This window comes from Puma concolor, chromosome B1, assembly GCF_028749965.1.
Source record: "Puma concolor isolate L17-30 chromosome B1, mPumCon1.1.hap2, whole genome shotgun sequence".
NCBI lineage: Eukaryota > Metazoa > Chordata > Mammalia > Carnivora > Felidae > Puma > Puma concolor.
The window spans coordinates 189,712,336-189,734,152 of record NC_141670.1 but is presented as its reverse complement, the minus strand read 5'-3'; the positions used below and the strand labels follow the sequence as shown (position 1 = coordinate 189,734,152).

At 40.8% G+C, this 21,817-nt stretch overlaps 1 protein-coding gene across 3 annotated transcripts in view; it reads right to left on the bottom strand.

Annotated features, from left to right (window-relative positions):
• Positions 1 to 21,817, bottom strand: part of ADGRA3 (adhesion G protein-coupled receptor A3) — a 140,756-nt gene that overhangs the window by 76,196 nt on the left and 42,743 nt on the right. For all 3 annotated transcript variants that reach the window (XM_086705332.1, XM_025922104.2, XM_086705333.1), the window contains exons 3-5: positions 14,727 to 14,798; positions 8,363 to 8,434; positions 984 to 1,055 (exon numbers count right to left, since the gene is read on the bottom strand). In XM_086705332.1, the coding sequence (XP_086561458.1) occupies positions 984 to 1,055; positions 8,363 to 8,434; positions 14,727 to 14,798 (216 nt within the window). The remainder of the gene's footprint in view (positions 1 to 983; positions 1,056 to 8,362; positions 8,435 to 14,726; positions 14,799 to 21,817) is intronic.

Sequence of the window (21,817 nt, the reverse complement as noted above, 5' to 3'; positions counted from 1 at the left end):
AAGAAAGACGAGACAGACTTTGATCCACGGTGGCTCTTCAAGTGGATACATGTGTCCATATCTATAATGGTGAGGAGCCAGACGAATGCCTAAGTATTAGCTACATCTCAGTGAAAACTGCTAAACAGTACACCTAGAAAATTAACGGAGAAGGGCAGAGAAGAGACAGGGAAGGAAAGGTTAAAAAAAAAAAAATGGAGAAGACAAGGCACAGTAGGGAAGAAGACAGCATACACCAGATAGCGTCTGCAAGAGAAGACATTTTTCCCTGGAAAAATAATCAACCCCATAAATTATACACAATAAAGATTTGAAAAACATTATATTTAACTGTATCTCCAATAGAAATTAGTGTAACTTACAGTTTGAAATATATTATGGTTTAATGTGGAAATACAATTACTGTCAAAAGGAACTCCCATACAATCTCAGTTAATAAAACTGTTTTGGGAGGAAAAAAAAAGATCAGCCAATTCTAAAGCTACAGAGAGCTATGTCAGTATGATCTTACATTGGTTTCGTAAAGCAGGCATTCTACATAAACAATCCTAGAAATTTCAGTAATTAGTTGTGAATTCAGTTTGGGGAAAGGGTTACAAGATAAAAGTAAAACCCTAAAGTATAAAATATTCTTCACAATAGACTTTCATAGGGAAGGATATTTTATACTTTGAGGATTCAACTAGTCAAACAATCTTTTCTAATTTGAAAATAAAGTGAAAGAGAATGAATTGCCCATTTATTTACTCTAAATATAGAGACAGTATTCTAAGGAGAAAATGGCTGTCCCAGTCTGAAACACATTACTCTGGTTTATAGCATGCTTTTCAATGAGAATTCATGGTCTCAACTGAGAATCTAACTTTTGCAAAATTTCACATTTTCCCCATGAAGTCTCTTAAACCATATAATAACTGTTTTTAATTCTTAAAAAAATCAAGATTTATTTTTCAAAACAGGAAAAAAAATTTTTTCTTACTTACAATGACCGTAATGAACCAAGATAATCAAAAGTTCCTTGAGATAATGAAGAAAACAAATTCCCTGAAAGGTTTCTGGGAAAGAAAAAAGAAAAAAAAAAGGAAATAATTTCATATAAAAAATACAATTATGTATCATTTTATACAATTTTCTAAAGTGTCCTATAATCACTGAGTATTGTTATAAAGAATTTATGAAAGTTGTTTTAAATCTTATAAAAAGGAGCAAGTAGTAAATACTTTATCCAAGGATGAATAACTTTGTTCTCAGCCTATCTCAAGTAATAAAATTAAAGTTATTACTATCACATAGGATTTTCTACCAAACAGGCGTATCTAAAAGCTACCTTACTAATAAGGTAGAGCCTTAGTCATGCTCTCATTTTAAGTAAATCAGTCTTCATATGTTAACTCCGCATCATGTAAGAAAGCAGAAATTTAAAAACCAGAAAAGGACAAGGACAAGGATGATCTGAATAATCAGCAGCAGCAACCCACAGGAAGCGGATAAAAAATGTGAACAGAGTGGAAAGAGTCCAGGGTTTAAGACGGACATAATTCAGTGTGGGCCTTGGGAAAATTACTTAACCTATTTTGTTTCCTCCCCTTGTATCAGATGACTTTAATAAATACCTAACCCTTGCTGAGTTTTGTATGAATTAAACCCAGAACGTCCCATGCTACAATCTGAGTGGTTTGGTAAACCCAGAAGTATTCCGCGCTTGACCATAAGCTCCGGGAGCAGCAGGACTTGTGCATCTTATTTATCAGGGTACCCCTGGCAGCTAGTAACAAGCTGTGGTACACAGTAGGTGCTCCGTGGTGGTGGCTGACTATTTGGAATGTGGACTCCACTTCAGGAAGCTCTGAATACTAAATCAGGACTGAGGGCACCGGAAAAATGGCAGGAAGGTCAACCCCCACAAGATCTGAAGATCTGTTCTCTGTCTATAGTACTATCAAGAAGAGATACAATTTAGACCTAGAATTCTCAAAGGAGATGCCCTGAGACTTGGGAAAAAGCCTGCCTCTCACTGGGGTCTGGACTGAATCCCTCCTGTGTGGACAATCAGTAGATGGATTCCCTGGTGGGGAGAGGGGACAGAACTGATCCAGGAAAGGTCAGCCATTCCTGTGACATCTGCAGTCGTGTATTCCTGGATGGGAAGACTTAATATGACACAAATGCCAATCCTTCAAAAATTAATATACAATGAAATTCAGTAACAAAAAAAAAAAAAAAAAAAAAAAAAAGACCTCCCTGGATTGCCTTTTAAATATAATATACGAATTTTTGATAGAAAAGGCCTGGATAAAAGGGTTCAGATTCTCATAGGAGAGCTGCCTAGGAATGTAAGCAAACAAACAAAAAAGGAGATTTGCCATTAAAAGAATGATGAAAGAGATGCCCTTCTCTTTTTTGGCCTATCAGAAGGGATACTGAATGTGGATTTTGAAAAGGGTATTACAGATGGAAGTGTAAATTATTATTATATTTTTAAAAAGTAACCTAGGGGCACCTGAGTGGCTCAGTGGGTTTAGCGTCCCATTCTTGATTTTGGCTCAAGTCATGATGTCACAGTCCTGGGATCGAGCCCCACACAGGGGTCTGCACTGGGTGTGGAGCCTGCTTAGGATTCTCTCCCCCCTCCCTCTGCCCCTCCCCCACCCGCATGTCTGTGCTCACTCCATCAGGCCGCTCTTTCTCTCTCTCCTCTTGAAATTAACTTAAAAAAAAAAAAATAACGGGGTGCCTGGGTGGCTCAGTCGGTTGAGCGTCTGACTTTGGCTCAGGTCATGATCTCACAGCTCGTGAGTTCGGGCCCCGTGTCGGGCTCTGTGCTGACAGCTCAGAGCCTGGAGCCTGCTTCTGCTTCTGTGTCTCCCTCTCTCTCTGCCCCTAACCTCCTCGCATTCTGTCTCTGTCTCTGTCAAAAATAAATAAACATTAAAAAAAAAAAAAAAGTAACCTACATGCAATTAAAATGAACAGTACCTGTATGAAGCTATCCTACGTGGAATTACATGATTACTTGGATCTGTTTAAACCAATGTAGGCAGGAAGGCAAAAGAGATGGGAGGCATAACTAAAACAAGACTGGTTATGAAGTTGCTAAGTGTTAAAACAGGAGGAAGGTTACATGGAAATTCCTTATATAATTGTCTCTAACTTTTTTTTTACAAGCTTGAAAAATTCCTTAATAGTAAGTTGGAAATAAAGCTCTATCCTATAAATACAGGATTTAAGTATAAACAAAATAAAAGCACCTTACAGGGATCATTAGATTCTAATTATTAGGTAATTTTATTCTAATTATTAGTTATTATTAGCGATTTCCTCTTGGAAATCACAGAGGAAGGAATCACACCGGGGTGAGACATGCCATCCTTCCAGGAAATCCCAACACAAACCAATTTTTCCTCCAGCATTCAAACAGACTGGCTGAACACCAAACAGAGTGACTGGCTTTGGTTTGGGGACCATAAAAACTTACACGTGTTTTAAAACACTACAATCACACTCCAGCTCTGAGAGGCTTACACAGAAAAAGCAAAAGGGAACTGAGAATGACAACGGCACAGCCAAGTCATTGCTCCCCAGTCTATCAGCTCACTGAATGGAACAGCAGGTGACTTATCCATCCATCCCCCACTCCCACCCTTGCATTGTTTCTTAATGTCTTAATTTTTATTTACTTACTTTTTGCTAAACAGATACATCTGAATTCCTATAAGTTAAATATATACATCACCTGTGTATATACAGGGATATTTACCAGGGCCAATGGATTAAAGGAAGGGAAAGTGCAATCAAATAGAATCTCCTTCAACAGAAGAATAATTGACTAAATTATAATCAGTTCTACACTAGGGATATTCTGTAACTATTAACAAACAAGGACTAGGACAACATGTACCCCCTTGAAAAGAGATTAATGATATATGGGTACTTTTTTTAAGTAAACTGCTGAGTACAGCACACATTTAAAGCCCTATATGCATGCCCGTACATTTGTGGGAGCAACAGAAAATATGAAAATAAGACAGCCACATAGTGAGTACAGGCGACCTCACAGTGGTATGTCTGAGGTGATGGAAGGAGGCTTAACTTTTCCTTCAGCTCTCTAAATGGTTTTATTACTTAATGACATCACTAACTGTTCAATTGTATAAAGGAAGTTTTCATAAACACTACTTACCAATTATTTCTGATAGAAAAATATTAAATGTGTAATTCTTAGAAAAAAAATACCAGATTTAAATTGATCAAAATTCATAAGAAAGAAAAAAGGAGAAAGCTTTTGATTTGCTGATCTCCTAACAATTTCTCTGGAAATTAACCTCCTAAATGAAGGAGAGAGACTAATAATGAAAATATACAATGCAATTCAGAGGGAAAAAAAAAAAAATCTCTGGTTTGGCTTTTAAATATGGTGTCCACGGTGCATCTGGGTGGCTCAGTTGGTTGACTGTCAGACTTCGGCTCAGGTCATGATCTCACAGCTCGTGAGTTCGAGCCCCGCATCAGGCTCTGTGCTGACAGCTCAGAGCCTGGAGCCTGCTTCAGATTCTGTGTCTCCCTCTCTCTCTGCCCCTTCCCCAGCTCATGCTGTCTCTCTGGCCTTCAAAAATAAATAAACATTAAAAAATAATTTAAATATAGCATCTATTTTTAGCTCCTCATCTTCGGTTTGCCGGTTATTTCCACTGCTGAGCAGGATAGGGTGGGAACCTCTGGGAAGTTAAGCCCTCACTTCTCTGAGACGGTTCTCCCCAGAAATTCTCCATCAACAAAGGCTGAGATCCACAGATAGAATTAATCAATTTTACCCTCCACATCCATGTCCACTGAAGCCTCAGACTATTTAAAGTTATTTTTGAATTCTTAACCTAAGCCTCTAAAGCCACAGCTTGTTTCAAAACAATGAGAAGCCAGGGCAAGAAGGCTACAGTCTGTGTGCCAAGGTCTCATCCAGCCTCCCTGGCAAGAGGCCTCCATTCCAGCCTCCTTGGCTAAGAAGCCCAGCCAGTGCCAGATGCCAAGTTCCAGGGCAACCCAGAGAGTCCCCTGAAGCAGCAGCAGAGGAAATATCTACAAGAGTGATCCACTGTGGATTCCCTTCTTCTGTACACCTGGTCTTTTGGGGGGGGAGACAGATCTCAATGTAAGAAATGCACTATGTGCCCCATTGCTAATCAAATTTTTTTTCCACTTGTTACACTAAGAAAATACTATTTTGGGGTGCCTGGGTGGCTCAGCCAGTTAAGCGTCCAACTCTCAGGTCAGGATCTCTTGACAATGCAGAGCCTGCTTAGGGTTGTCTTTCTCTCCTCTCTCTCTCTGCCTCTCCCCAGGCTGGCGTGCGCTCTCTCTCTCAAAATAAATAAACATTTTTTTTTTTTAAATATGTTTTTCGGGTGCCTGGGTGGCTCAGTCGTTTAAGTGTCCGACTTTGGCTCAGGTCATGATCTCATAGCTCATGGGTTCAAGTCCAGCATCAGGCTCTTTGTCAGGTTCTGTGCTGACAGCTCAGAGCCTAGAGTCTGGAGCCTGCTTCGGATTTTGTATCTCCCTCTCTCTGTCCCTCCCTTGTTAGCACATTCTCTCTCTCTCAAAAATAAATATTAGAAAAAAAATTTTTTTAAGTATGTTTTTCTTCCCAGGGGGAAACACAAATTGTTTTTAGCCTTCACAACCAGCACACAGGGTGGCTCAGCCTAGAAACTGGGAAATTGCTGTTGCCCATATAGAATACTTATCCAAAGTTTCTTGATCCACAGCTCTAGACCTAGGTCAACCCAAATTATTATAGGCATCTCCATTACAATGCATTTCTGAACATTAAGAAGCTACCTCAATTGCCAATTTTTCTTAGAACAGTATTTAAAGGATGCTAAGTCAGGTTTACTTCTGTATGTGCCATCAACTGTTGCATTTAAAAAAGCCACAAAGACCTATTACTACATGGGCTACAAAATTATCTCAATCAAATCTCACATCTCAAAGTAGGAGACCTGGTAGCGCTATTCTTCTGTTTGAATAATTCACCTGAATAAATGTCCTGTAAATTCTTACAACAGGTATCAAAGAATTAATTAAAAATGTAAGAGATGTACCCGAGCTTTAAAACTTCAGCTTTTGAGGCAGAGGAGGGGAGGGGAAGGGAGGGGAGGGGAGGGGAGGGGAGGGGAGGGGAGGGAAGGGAAGGGAAGGGAAGGGAAGGGAAGGGAAGGGAAGGAAGAAAAGAAAGGAAGAAGGAGAGAAAAGGAAAAAAGGAAGGAAAGAAAGAAAGAAAGAAAGAGAAAGAAAGAAAGAAAAGGAAAGAGAGAAAGAAAGAAAGAAAGAAAGAAAGAAAGAAAAGGAAAGAGAGAAAGAAAGAAAGAAAAGGAGAGAGAAAGAAAGAAAGAAAGAAAGAGGAAAGAGAAAGAAAGAAGGAAAGAAAGAAAAGAAGGGAGACAGAAAAAGAGAGAAAGAAAAGAAAGAAAGAAAGAAAGAAAGAAAGAAGAGAGAGAGAAAGAAAGAAAGAAAAAAGAAAGAAAGAAAGAAAGAAAGAAAGAAAGAAAGAAAGAAAGAAAGAAAGAAAGAAAGAAAAGGGAGGGAAAGAAAGAAAGAAAGAAACAAACAAACAGTAAGGAAATAGTAAGGAAATGCCCTAACATAAAGACTGCCCCTTCTAGTTCTTTTGCCGAAGCTATAAATCCATCTGGAACCAAAGTCAATGAAAACAGTAGACTCCAGGCTCTTTTTTGTTACTTGAGTCATAGCTATCCAAAAATATAACAGATTTTTCTCCATAAATGCCTCATTTTGCCAATTCCTGTGCAGTCCTCAAAAACCAAAAATACAAAACCCTCAAGAAGAGATAATAAAAGCACTGAAATAAAATTGCTGTGATACAGCCTCAAAAAAAGAAAAAATGCAATTGGTTTCATTGATTTCCAGTTATGAGTAAAGCTGTACACCAAATCAGTCTTCTATTTCAACACAGGAATATTGGCCACATACCTCTCCCCCTAAATTAAAGGGCTCACTGAAAAGTATTATGAGTTTGCTAAGAAACAGGAATCCTCTGTGGTATTCTCACAGGTGATCCTAAGTCCCCTCCCTTCCTGCTAGGGTGAACTCATCTCCCTGGTTAAGCCCCCTAACAGCTTTTTCAAAGTTAACATGAATGAAGTTGAAGAAACATTCCGAAAAGCTACAAAGAGACAGAACCAGACACAGACAACCCTCGTAACTAGACCTTCTACCGTAAATCCCGAATTTCATCCTGCACCCTATTCCCAGATTACTATTCTCTAAAATAGGATTTTATGCCATCTTCCCAGATAAATGTCCTTCAGTGGATTCCTACTGTTAAATCGGATCTAAGCCTCTATCTGCTTCTCATACGGTCCCATATAAAGTTCTATTATAAGGGCACCTGGGTGGCTCAGTTGGTTAAGCACGTGACTTGGGCTCAGCTCATGCTCAGATCATGATCTCGCATTCATGGGTTCAAGCCCTGCACTGGGCTCTGTGCAGACAGCTCAGAGCCTGAAGCCTGCTTCAGATTTGGTGTCTCCTTCTCTCTCTGCCCCTCCCCTGCTTGCACTCTATCTCTGACTCTCAAAAAATAAAATAAAAAAAGCGTTAAGAGAAAATTAAAGTTCTATTATTATCGGCCTTACTTCTAGTTATTCCCAAACAGAACCTCTTCTTCATTTTAAAAAATTAAAATTAAAATTAAAAAAAAATGCATTTGATGGCTTATATAAAGTTCTTCTGCATTTATATCATGTAAATTTTGAGATAGATACAGACAATTCAAATTTTAATTCATCTTTGTAATAACCTTGAGGTATATTAACCTATATTAACAGATGAAAAATAATCGAAAAGCTCACAAAAGTTAACTCACCCCAAATCACAAAGTCAGAGGCATCACAATTCAAATGGCTGTTTTATTCTTCACACCAGTGGCCTTCCCCTTGACAATGGCTTTGCTCCTATTTCCACTTTCATGCATCATTTGCTCCTCTTCTTTTCCTTTCTAACTAACCAAATCTTTACAATCTCTGGACCATTGGCTCACGTTTTACCTCCTCGAGGAAATTTATCCAGACTGGCAAAGCTTCCGACCATCTCTCTCCACATGAACATGTCCTCTGAGGCACATACCACATTGTGTGGCTCTGTGTGTACATGTGTGCGTGCGCACAGTAACAGAGTATTAAGTTCTGAGGACAATATGTCTCCAGGATTGAATTTCCAGCTATCTGCTTCTCCTTCTATAATCCCAACAGTTGCTACTTTACTATTAAACATGTCACGGGTATCTGTAAATATCTGGGCAATAGTTCACATGCTTTCTTACATTTTAATAGAAAAGCGTACTTACAGCCTAACCAGATTGGTGAGTCCTCGAAATATGTCTGCATTCAGACATCCTATTCGATTGTTTGTCAGATCCCTGAGGAGAAAGGGGAAAGAAAAAATATCTTCAATGTGTTCTCTTGGTTAATGAAGATTTCATACATTCAATATTCAGGAACAGCACCCAGGTAACATACAAGATCTTTTCAGCATCTCTGAGAAGTTTACCTACCTCAAGTGAGTTAAGGGTAGCACTGAGAAAAACGAAGTCTTGCTTTCACTTATTTCTGGCACTTACAGACTACATGCTGTCTAATTATAGGTGCCCTCTGTATTTCAAGCATTTACTCCTATAAATTTTTTTTTAACGTTTATTTATTTTTGAGACAGAGAGAGACAGAGCATGAACAGGGGAGGGGCAGAGAAAGAGGGAGACACAGAATCTGAAACAGGCTCCAGGCTCTGAGCTGTCAGCACAGAGCCCGACGCGGGGCTCGAACTCACGGACCATGAGATCATGACCTGAGACGAAGTCGGACTCTTAACTGACCAAGCCACCCAGGCACCCCCATTTACTCCTATAAAATGACTCAAGATAAAACTGGAGTGGTAAAAAGGAGACTCCATCTACCTTACTGTCTGTGATAGAATTCCTTAGATGGCCTACACAGTTCACGACGCTGGAGAAGTTAGGGACAGAGCTCAGTCTCAGTGAACATCTAACAGACAATAAAGGGGCAAATAACCAAAATATTTGAACTTTTATTTCCTCAAGAATACCTGAAACTTACTTCTTTCTAATGTCATTCCTTAAACAGTCAGAAGTTTTGAGTGTATTGAGAAAACGGAATTAGCTCTTACTTCACAGATCTATCATTCAGTCTCTAAGCCAAATTACTTCAGCAATAGCTAGGTAACAGCCTACTTATTTTTTCCCTTCACTATTAACTAATAGTTACGGTCGAATACTACTTTCTAAATATGTTTTTCTCCTCAGTCCATGAAACGTTTTCCTTTTTATCTACATAAAATGTTTAGTAGATAATTGTTTTCTTCTGCACTGTGTTCTTTCCTCACACCACAGTGAATACAATTTTACATTTTAATCAGATTACATTTAAAAAAATTATTTTTAACATTTATTTTTAATTTTTTTTAATGTTTATTTATTCTTGAGAAATATAGAGACAGAGTGTGAGTGGGACAGGGCAGAGAAAGAGGGAGACACAGAATCTGAAGCAGGCTCCAGTCTCTGAGCTGTCAGCACGGAGCCCAATGTGGGGCTCAAACTCACAAGCCTTGAGATCATGACCTGAGCCAAAGTGGGATGCTTAACTGACTGAGCCACCCAGACACCCCAAGCATTTATTTATTTTTGAGAGAGAGAGAGAGAGACAGAGCACAAGCAGGGGAAGAGCAGAGAGAGAGGAGACACAGAATCTGAAGCAGTCTCCAGGCTCCAAGCTGTCAGCACAGAGCCCGATGCAGGGCTCGAACTCACAAACTGTGAGATCATGACTTGAGCCAAAGTCAGATGCTGAAAAGGCAACTGAGCCACCCAGGCACCCCTGGGAAACCGCATTTTAATTGGGAGATAATAATTGACAATTTCTGTAACCTTCAAATAACATAGCATGGCTTTCAGCATTTTTTCCATCACAAGACTTAGTAAACTATATACAAGAAAACCCTAAAACAATGAATCTTAATTTTTATCAGTTCTTAGATTTGGAACCATTCACCCCTTGGATGTTGACAAAAGGGTTTGAACAAGGTTCTAAACCAAACTTCCAGAAATATTTTTAACACATTTTCTTCAATGTCTGTCTTATTCTTTGTAATGGAAAAGTACCTATTCTTTGAGCCACACTCTAAGCTACTCTTTAGAGAAGGAATCTGCACCAGCCGTTTCTAAACTAAAACTGTTGGATTCTCAACCGTATGCTTGGTAACAGCAGAAACTTTATTAGCCAGACTAGAAATTAGAAATGGTAAGGATCTAGCATCTGAACCAGGTACTTACTCGCCAAGTGTCTCCCTTAGATAGTCCAAAAGCTAGCTTAGGTAATCCTGAGGTTCCCTGACTTTACAGCTTTGCCTTCTCTATCTTACAGCAACTTTTGATAAAAGAATCTTAAGCAGTTCAAAACTGAAACTTTATCTGCGCCTGCTGGGCTCCAGGACCCTGCTCCTCACAATGTTAAAGTGAAGTATTTAATCCTGTGGGACTTTTTTTATTCCAGCCGATTTTCCTTTTATTTCTGGGTTTTACTGTTTAAGAAAATTAGGCATCATTTTGTGAATTGTTGCTTAAGCAAGCATTTCTGGGCTCTATTCATTATCTTGTCTCTCTTCTGAGTTTTAACTGGTGTAATTACCACTGATTCTTTGGGAAACAATTTCATTATAGCTATACCTATTTAAAATGGTATTTAGGTATTGATAATGGGTTTCCATTTAGATGGAGAATCAGCCTGAATGTGTTGATAAAGCAAAAGACAAACTGAATGGGTCTGGGTTTTACCTACTTTTGGTAGTTTATTCTTCAGAAAGCCACTTAATCTTCCTGATTCAAATTATCTATAAAATAAAGGCAAAGGCACGGTACACTTACAAAAACACTTTATGTGTGGCTGTCGAGGGAGATGCACAATTGAAATGAATGATTTAGGGCCTCATAAGAAGCAGCTCCTGTATCCATAAGCAACTAGCAAACATTACTAACACAGAATATGTTTGTTTCTCATTGAGTTTGCATACAGGATGCTCTCAGCCAGCAAACCGTATACTGTAAGTTCCATTACAAGTCAGCTGTTTGAAATTAAGAATGTATCTTCTAGTGGGAAGATTATTATAAATGGCAATTACCTTCCTGGGCAAGAACACAAGAGACTACTTAATGTGTAATGCAATAAAGAAATGCTCAGGCAATGCAGGGGACAATATTAGTAATTAAATGCTACCAATCAAGAAACTTATTTATTTATTTTGGATGGAAGTACTTGAGAAATTATTTACTTAAGGATAAAGAACTAGACAGAGAATCTAAGATATTCTGCATTATCCTTAAAACAGCCTGATGAAACTGCTTTTTTATTCACAGTCAAGTTCCCTTCAATTCCCATCTCTACATGGAGATATTATTAGCATTTATCTTCCTAAAAAAGAGCTTCCCTCCCAAAAGGCTGGGATCCAGTGGTGTCAATCACAGAGGGAGAGAAGTTGTCTTATCTGGCAGTATGAGGTCACACCCCACCCGTAGAGGGGGAAAAAAAAGCTGGAGGGAAAGCTATTCTAGAAGTTCCCCAACTTTAGCATCAGAATCGCCAGGAGGGAAAATTAAAACAAAGATGGTTCAGCCGCCGCCCCAATTTCTGATAGGGTGAGTCTAATACCAGCTCTCTTCCTTCCTACTTGAGGACTCCTGTTCCTACACCTGGATTCAAACTGACCCATCCAAACATGGTGTCCGTGTGCACCTGGTAAGAAGCACCAAGAAAGTGCCTCGGCAATAAAACAAGCGTATTAAGCTGCTGCTCCTCTCCCCAGTGACCGGTTTAGAGGTGCCTGCAGCCCTTCAATGGCCAAGTTCCACACCCTCGTCTGGGTCTGAACGGCTGAATCCTAGAAACTCTTAGAGCTACACAGTAGCTACTGCTCCAGCTCTCTGTAAGAAGATCCCAAGCCCACATCCAGGCTCCTGGTCGGTGTATATGATTCCACTAGTCTGCCAACCCCTCTAGGGATTCCTGAGTTATCTGTGTATCTTGGAGCTGGGCTCACTGTTGAGCACCCACAACAGACTCCATTTTTGTTTAACGGAACTGATGGTGGTCTCTGTCTCACCACCTGATCCACTGCTGTGCTCAGTTACTACTTTTCCTGGGCTGGAAACCTAACTCTACACCTTGATCCTCTGCAACTCTGATGCCCCACGTAATGCCCCTCCCCTCCAATGCTTATCTTCCTTATCCAGAACTCCAGTCTCCATTAACACCACTGACCTACTCCAGAAGGGCCAGTTTTTCTGACTTGTCTTGTTAAAAAGCCTTAACTGGAAAATAATGGAGAGCAAAGTGCACGAGGAAGAAAACTGATCAGGGGCAAGAAAGACCTCCTCCAGACATCCCTGGGCTTCCTGAGTGCACGCATGGCTGATAAAAACAATGAACCACCATCTAGGGCCCTCAATGAAAACCATGGTAATAAAATTTCCTCCTACAGAGTCTGACTGAGATTTTAAACAATTTTACAGAATGAAGAAAGAGAGAATCCTTTAACTCCTACTATGCTTCATCTTCCAGAATTCTGAACACTAAGAAACCCAAGAGGGGAGACTAAGAGGAAGGGTTTCAGAGGATACGTTTTAGACCAAAAAAAAATTTATTTGTAAAAGTAATTTTTTTATTTTATTTTTTTTTTTTTTCAACGTTTATTTATATTTTTGGGACAGAGAGAGACAGAGCATGAACGGGGGAGGGGCAGAGAGAGAGGGAGACACAGAATCGGAAACAGGCTCCAGGCTCCGAGCCATCAGCCCAGAGCCTGACGCGGGGCTCGAACTCACGGACTGCGAGATCGTGACCTGGCTGAAGTCGGACGCTTAACCGACTGCGCCACCCAGGCGCCCCAAAAGTAATTTTTTTAAATATGCAAAACTAGCATGGCCAACTCTTACAACTGGCTCTGACTGTAAAAAGGAACGAGTTTTGAATGAAAGAATGATAGATACCGAACGTCAAAAATATTGGGAGGGAAGGTCACTGTCAGCATTTAAGTCGTGACATGATTCAACTAAGAACAAACAGAGTTGATTTTACTATACAAATAATATGGAAAACAAAGACATAAAAAAAAATGAGCAGGCACCCTCAATACCTTAAAAATGTTAAATAATAAAAGAGTATGATAGGGGTGCCTGGCTGGCTCAGCCCGTAGAGGATGCAACTCTTGATCTCAGGGTTGTGAGTTCAAGACCCACATTTGGTATAGAGATTACTTAAAAATTAAATCTTAAAAAAAAAATAAAATAAAAGAGTATAAAACCAAAAAAAAAAAAAAAAAAAGAGAGAGAGAGAGGGACAGAGGGAGGAATGAAAGCAGGTCTCATCCCCAATATCCTTTGTCCCCACCACTCTGTGCTTAACCGGTTTCTCCTTCCTGCCATCAGAAATATGATGTCAACTCTGTATTCAAAAAGTCCTCCTAGCCCCACACTATTTTTTAATGTTTATTTTTATTCTGAGAGATAGAGAAAGTGCAGCGGGGGAGGACAGACAAGAGAGGGAGAGAGAGAGAATCCCAAGCAGGCTCTGTGCTGTCAGTGTAGAGCCCCACACTGGGCGCGATCTCAACCGTGATGAGCCAAAATCAAAGTCAGACCGAGGCACCCAGGCACTCCTAGCCCGCCCTGTCTGAAGAGATTCAGAGTTCTTTAACGTGGCAGGTCATCAAAAGCCTGCCAAATTTAATCCCTCCATGACCAGCCCAACTTCCATAACTCGTCTTTTCCTGCTATATACTTCATGCTCTGGCCAAAGAACTCAACCCCAAGAGACATATTCTCCCACATTGTCCATTCTGCTTAGAACACCCGTTTTGTATTCCTCAGTATGTATTATTCATCCCTCAGGAGCCAGGTCAAATCTGAAGGTCAACTGCTCCTGTGACAGGCCATTCCCCTCCCAGGTGGCCGCTCCTGTCATTGGTGGATTATTATTGCTATAACTTTATCTGTGACAGCTCACATGTGCCTGTGTTAGGGTATATTTTCATTGTCTAGTTGCCCCCAAGAGTCTGTGAGCTCTTCCCAGGAAGTCAGACCATGGTAAGCAGCCAGTACTTAATAATAATTAAGCTCACATGCTCAAATATGAGCTCACAGGGCAGCTGTGAAAACAGCAAAATAAGGGTGAGGGGAGTTATTTAGCCTCAAAAGTACTAAAAACCTGCTCTGTAGGTTTTGAAATAATACACAGATAAAATATACATGCTAATAGTAAGACTTTGAATCATTAATAGAAAGGGGCCTCAACTGATATGCATATATGATGGAGCTTGAATGCAGTTATAACTTAAAGTCCTTCCTTCACATATTACATATTATGATCATTGGCAAAGCCAGTAATCATTTTATTAGCATATGAAGGACACAACCATCTCCCATGAAACAAATCAAATTACTGTACAAATTAACCACTTTTTACACGACTTCTATTACTCTTTTCTCCCCCCACCCTCCCATCACGGTTAACTAAATTTTGTTAAAAATTGTTAACTAAAAATTGTTAAAAACCCACCTTTTTTAATCATGGTAAAGCTTAAAGTAGGTTAACAGTTACTTTAAAAAGAAGAATTTAAATTCATAGGCAAACAATTCAAATACTTACAATCTTTTTAGTGATGACAGTCCCCAAAAGGCACCTGGATCTATGCTACTTATAAGATTGTTTCGGAGGTCCCTGTTAGAAATAAAAGTTATTCATATATCAGCACTGCAACAAATAGTTAGGCAAACTACACTTACCTGCTATACAGAAAACAACAATGGGAGGAAATTAACGCCAAAAAGGTTAACCCCAGCAGTAAGGAGTAGAGCCAGAATTCAAATTCAAGAAATCTGCTTCAAAAATCACTTTTTTGGTGAATACAATAAAGGCATATGTCAAAAAAAGATACGTATGTCCTTATTACTATTCACATTCAAAGTTATGGCTAAGCTACAATCCTATACATTATTTCTACAATTTCTTCCTTAGTATGCTATACTTCAGTTATCGAAAGAAATCAGAGATTGTATGTGGGAACATAATTAAACTTAATTTTTAAAAACCATTTTCAAAAATACACGCTCTAACGTTCATGTCATTTGGTTTTTCAGATTTTTCCCTCCCTGAGCTTCTATGGTTAGGATTCCTGTAAAACAAAAATGTGATAATTCACAATATATATCTCAAAGCAAAGATCCACTAGCCCCCAAGGCAATGAATGGCAGCTGATGGCACGCACAATTTACTCCCAGGGTCAAGTGCACAGCCACGCCATGCCAGCGCATCACCACTGGGGGCCAGTGGTGAACGCCACAGCCACATCCCTCCACCGGAGGGGATCTGAGCCACCTGCTAATAAGGCTGCTGCTCTCCAGTGGGTGCCTGGGCCCAGCTGGGGACTCAAGTTGCCCCCTACAGATGTTCACACAGACCTCAGAGACAGCTGACAGTCAACTACAGGAGGACTTAGAAAAGCAGAAGAGCAGCCCATTTTTCCTGACTACATTCCTGCCAGTGGGCTGGCCCACACTTGAGCTTTGCCAGACCCTCGAGCCAGACTCACTCATAACCTTGCCCACTGAAGTCCCAAGTGGTTTCCAGTCATCTCTCAGGGCACCGGATGTCAGACAAAGGACAGAAACTCTCTGCAACTTCTCCCGCCATTCCCTTCTTCCTTCTTCCCCTAACAATGGCAACACTGCCCTTTGCACATGTGACATATTTATACGTGGCACAGGGATGCACACAGAGTTAGGGAAACAAGACAGAAATGCAGAGCAACACCAACATAAAACCTAGCAGGGCAGGTGCCACCTCAAAGGATCCTTCAGTCCCTTACTTACTGGAGATTTAAAAGGCCTTCCTGGAAGTAGATCTTGGACCACTGGTGCCACCTGTTATCATGACACTGAGGTGACAGGTCTCTGGGATCTTTATGACTATTGCTCCATCATGGGATTTTAGCCTGAGCCCAGGCAGTCTATAAATTAGAGGAGAACCCTATATTTGACTTTTCAAACTGCTCTAACTCAGAAAGCGTGTGACTTCCCTTTCCTACTTGTGTTTAAGAAAAGACCCCCGAGGAAGTCTTACTGTATGTAGTGAACGCTGAGCCACGGATTTTCTTCCATCCAGTGAAGGAAGGCACATTCAATTTCACTGTCCCATCAGCTAATGAAAACTGGGATCTGGCCTGCTTCATAACATGCTGGGTTTTTTTTTTTTCCAACAGCTCATTCCAACTATTGCCATATACCAGTTACAAAGCTGGGGTTAGTTTCTGAACAGGTTTTCTGGAAATTTCACAAAAACATCCTGATAAGACTGGCCCTATGCACAACATGGTAGGAGTCATTCACTTACTCTAAGCCCACCATTCTTTTTTTTTTTTTTAATGTTTATTTTGAGAGAGACAGAGTGTAAGCCAGGGAGGGGTAGAGAGAGGGGGAGACAGAATCCAAAGCAGGCTCCAGGCTCCGAGCTGTCAGCACAGAGCCCAATGCAGGGCTCGAACTCACAAGCCGTGAGATCGTGACCTGAGCTGAAGTCAGATGCTTAACCGACTGAGCCACCCACTGGCCCCAAAGTCTGCCATTCTTGATACGTCGCTGACACTGGCCTCCCACACTCTCCATGCTGTTTAATATGGGGTGACAGACACTGACCAGAAACTCTCAGTAACGCTTCTCTGGAAATGCAGTCTGTGAATTCTGGGAGCAGCATGCTCTCCGGCAAATCCTGTTCTGCCTTTCTTGGGTCTTAACTCCCATTGTAACACATCAGGTACTCTTCTGGAGGAACAGTTTCAATTCTACCCTCCTCCCCAAATCAGAGCCAGGTTTTTCTAACTAAAACTGAACCACCACCACCACTCCAGTAATCCGCAATCCTTTTTAATTTATTTTTTTTATTTTTTTTTAAATCTATTCATTTTAGAGAGACAGAGTGCAAGCAGGAGAGGGGCAGAGAGGGAGGGAGACACAGAATCCAAAGCAGGCTCTGAGCTCTGAGCTGTCAGCACAGAGTATAATGCAGGGCTCGAACTCCTGAAGTGTGAGATCACGACCTGAGCCAAAGCCGGATGCTTAACTGACTGAGCCACCCAGGCACCCCTGCAATCCCTTTTTAAAAAATAACTATTACACATAAAATCTATGCTTGGATTACCATTACTAAGTAAGAGTATTTCATTAATCAGAGCTCAGACGTTATATTCCACAAGAAAACTGCTTTGCCAAAGCAGGCAGCTGACCTTTTTGGTTTTTTGCACCATAGCCTCGAAGATATTTTTTTTGTAAATAAAGTAACCCAAAGTATCTGAAAAGGCCAGGTAGCTTCACAAAATGTAATTGGATGATAATAAAAGTTTCAAAAGATATTCAGGTCAATTCACGAATCCTACCCTTTTCTGGAACTTCCAGCCAGCTTTTAGGTCCTCTAAACTAGGAGTGAAAAAGAGGTCTTTGGTGCAACGATTTCCACAGAAAATCAGGGAGAGAATAAGTTCCAACTACAAACGCCATGCCCCCAGCATCCCTTATCCCCAAACTCCTGCCCAGGGTAGACGGATACTAAGGCAGATTGTGACAGCAGGGTCCAGACCTGTACCTCCCCCCACATGCCTCTCTGCCCTGTGGGCTCTCTCCTGGCTAGCTCCTAAGGGCCACTCCAGGGAAGTCAGAAGTGAAGGGTGTGACTGGCCCAAGAAGAGCTCCTGCCCCATGAGAGAGGCGAGTGGGAGAATCCTCTGCCTCCAGGGGGATGAGGGTGATGTGTGCCCGTGCAGCTCCCAGCGGTCCGGGTCCAGGCTCAGTTCCCTGCAACAAAGCTGCTCACAAAGGCACCAGGCGTTGGCTTCCTCCCTTCCCTCCCTAATTTGTGAGCTTTCTGGGACCACCTCTCAAATAAACCACCTGAAATCAAACTTCATCTCAGGACCAGCTTCTGGGGAAACTCAGGTTAAGATACTGGCCCAATGGGAGCACCAGGGAGGCTGAGTCAGTTAAGTGTCTGACTTGATCTCAGCTCAGGTTATGATCTCACGGTTTGTGGGTTCGAGCCCCCCCATCGGGCTCTGTACTGATGACACAGAGCCTGCTTGGGATCTGTCTCTCCCTCTCCTTCACTGCTCCTCCCCAGCTTGTGCTCTTTCTCTCTCTCTCTCTCTCTCTCTGAAAATAAATTAATTGACTAAAAAAAAAAAAAAAAAAAAGATACTGGCCCAGTAATGTGAAACCCACCAGCACTCAGCCAAGTGTTAACATCAGTGCAGAAACCTAAGGAGACACTCTACCCATCTGCTCCATTTTGAGGGCACACAGCAGAAAAGGAAAGGCTTAGTCATTCAAAAATTCAAAAACTTAAGTTAAAAGAAAAAAATAAAATTCATTCCTAAGGAAAAAGGAATTCAAAAACTTTGGAGTAGATGGAGGTGAGAAAGGAGAGCTAGCATGAAAGGTTCCAGAATTTAACAATGAGAACTCAAACTATGACTGCTATCAATCATTTAATGTTTTAGTCACTGTGCTAAACATTTTTTTGGTTTTTGGTTTTTTGGTTTTTTTTTTTAGTTTTGGTTTTTGGGGTTTTGTTTTGTTTTGTTTTGTTTTGTTTTTGCCGCCTTCTCCCTTGCTCTTCTCACAGACCTACTTCTTTCACACACCATATAGGATGGACAGTGCCCCAGAGCCCCCAATACCACCCTTCCAGGTATGGCACTTGATCAACCTCCATCCAGATTCTTCAAACACCGTGGTCTCAGTAAATGGTATGATTACATGCCCTGGTCCAACTAAACCTAGGGCCTGCGGTAGGGAGGAAGAGACAGACAGGGACAGGGAATGGCTATTTCCAGTGGTTTGATTAGAGGTCAAGAGGTAACCTTAGAGCCCTCTTGCTTCTATGATATAAGAGCCTGGCTAGGGGGTGCCTGGCTGACTCAGTCAACAGAGCACCCAACTCTTGATCTCAGTGTCATAAGTTCAAGCCCCATTTGGGCATTGAGACTATTTTAAAAAAAAAGTATATAAGAGCCTGTCTAATGAAGCCAAAAAATAGGAAAAGAGAATTAATGCTGAGCCCCTGGATCCAGTTAAGCCTGAAGTCCAGCTCTAACTCTCTGGGCTCCTCAGTTACACAAGTCACTAATTTCAGCAAGTTGTTGTCTGTCACCTGTCATCCCATTAAGAATTCACAACCAATCCTAGGACACACAACTGTTGCTACAGATGAAGACACTCATGTGGAAAAAAGGTTATGAAATCAGGCCAAGTTCTTGGTGTTAATAAGTGGCCAAGCCAGAATTCAGGATTTAAACCCATCTTTCTCATTGATACAGTGGAGATTTTCTGAAGGAATTGAGTTAATTTACACCTACAGCAAGAGGGAGACATATAAAGCAAACATGCCAAGAAGATGATAATGGTTAAATCAAGGTGCTGGACATAATGTTCCTTCAAATTCTGTGTTTGATAAATTTTATAATAAGAAAAAAAGTTATCAGATGTGCTATCGTCCAGCCTTCCAATAACGCACAGAGCCATGCACCTCTCTCTCCTCCTCTCCATTGTGACCCCCACACAGTTCCGGTTGGTGCCCTGGTTTCTCTCATCTACTCTCCATTTAAAGTGATCTTCCTAAGCATAAACCTGAATGTGTCTCTGTGCTGGAGAAAACATCTGAAAGCTCTAGTTCCCTCAGAATGAAGTCCAAACTCTTTAACTTCCAAGGTCCTCCATGGCCCTGGCCCTCTTTCTTTCCTACCCTAACTCTGACTTCCCATGCTGTCCCAGACCTTGCTTTCACCCTCATCTGGCCCCTCTCTCTTCATATTACTAGTCATATTTCAAGATGTTTCTATGAAGAGTCCTATTTCTCTCACCTCTAGACCTTGGCAGGTGGTTGCTCTGTCACTGATACACATCCCAATAGCCCCCAACATCTACCCTTACCTCCATCCTGGTTTTCTTGCATAACTCCGACTCATTCTTTACACCTTGAACAGCATTCCTGTTTCTAAAAAAATATCTCTGAACAACAGTGCCCTTTACTTGCCCTGATGTGGCCCTCAGGTCTCTCTACTGATTGCTTAAACCACCTTCACTGAGAGACCAGAAGTTCCACAAGGGCAGAGTCCATGTCTGTCTATTCGGTGAGAGGGACAGACACACAATATAGAGTATAGATGGAATTGATATGGTCTGAATGTTTGTGTCCTCCAAAAATTCATATTGAAATCCTAACTCCCAAGGTGATGGAATTAGGAGGTGTGGCCTCTGAGAGGTGATTAGGTCATGAGGGCACAGACCTAATGAATGAGATTGATGCCCTTATAAAAGAGACCCCAGAGAGCTTCCTCCTCCCATTCCACCAAGTGAGGTGACAGTCAACCAAGAAGCTGTCTCACTAAACAATAAATCTGCAGGCACCTTGATCTTGCACCACCCGGCCAGCCTCCAAAACTAAATGTTTGTTGAAAAATAAATCTGTGTTGTTTGCAAGCTACCCAGTTTGTGGTATTTTGTGATAGCAGCCAAAATGGACAAAGACAGATGATAAATGGATAAGAAAAAAATTTTTTTAAAAAGCAAACCATAGCTGAGAGACAGAATTCCATTAGCTGACCTTCACTATAAAAATCTTTTTGGTAAATTACGGTTAGCTACAGAATCATTATGATATTCATAAACTCAGGCAACAGAGAGACGGCTGCATCGCATTCATAACCACTTACATTTCTTAATACAGGCAGAGGGTCATGATGCCTGCAATTGACCTTCAAGTAATTCAGCAAACATGTCTATGTGTACACATGTTCCAGTATAAAGAAAAAAAAAAAAATGACAGCAAATCATTACTTCTTGAATGCAGGTTAAGTGACTTGGTGATATGGGAGATTACTACATGATTCTTTAAATTTTTCTGTATGATTATAAATTTTCATTATAAAAATCATTTTATCCCCAGAAAATACAATTAATCATTAGGCCCAACTTTTTAGTCCCTATCTCCCCCTAGCGCAACTGTCCACAATCCTACACCTCAAAGAGAAACAATATTTCGGGAGAAAATTCAATCGGCATGTTTTTGTGTTTTTTTAAGTGTTTATTTATTTTGAAAGAGAGACAGAAAGAGAGAGCACTTGTGCAGGTAGGGGCAGAGAGAAAGGGAGAGAGAGAATTCCAAGCAGGCTTTGCACTGTCAGCACAGACCCCCAACACAGGGCTCGAACCCACAAATAGTGAGATCAAGACCTGGGCCAGAATCAAGAGTCAAACACTTAACACACTGAGCCACCCAAGCGCCCCCAATTGGAGCTAAAAAGCTCTGCAAACAAATATATGTCAGTTTCATTTTTTAAAAACATAGGTTTCCCTTTCCATATTTTAAACCGCATCTACAACAAGTACTGATTTAGCTACCGCAGTACATAAATTTGTGGTCAATGATGTACTACATGTGTTTCTACATTATACCTCTCATGAATAACGGAGTACTGTAATATGATTTAAAGATACACTTTTCCTTTAATAATAAACACGCCTTGACATATTATATAATACTTACTAATAGTCATATTAATCAGGCATTGCCAAACGATATTTATAGTCAGATTCTCTCGTTTAACATCTCTCCTCTTTCTTACCAAACACAGCTTCCCTAGGGAACAGGAGTCTAACTTTAGGGTCTATAGCTAAATCTAAATATGTTGG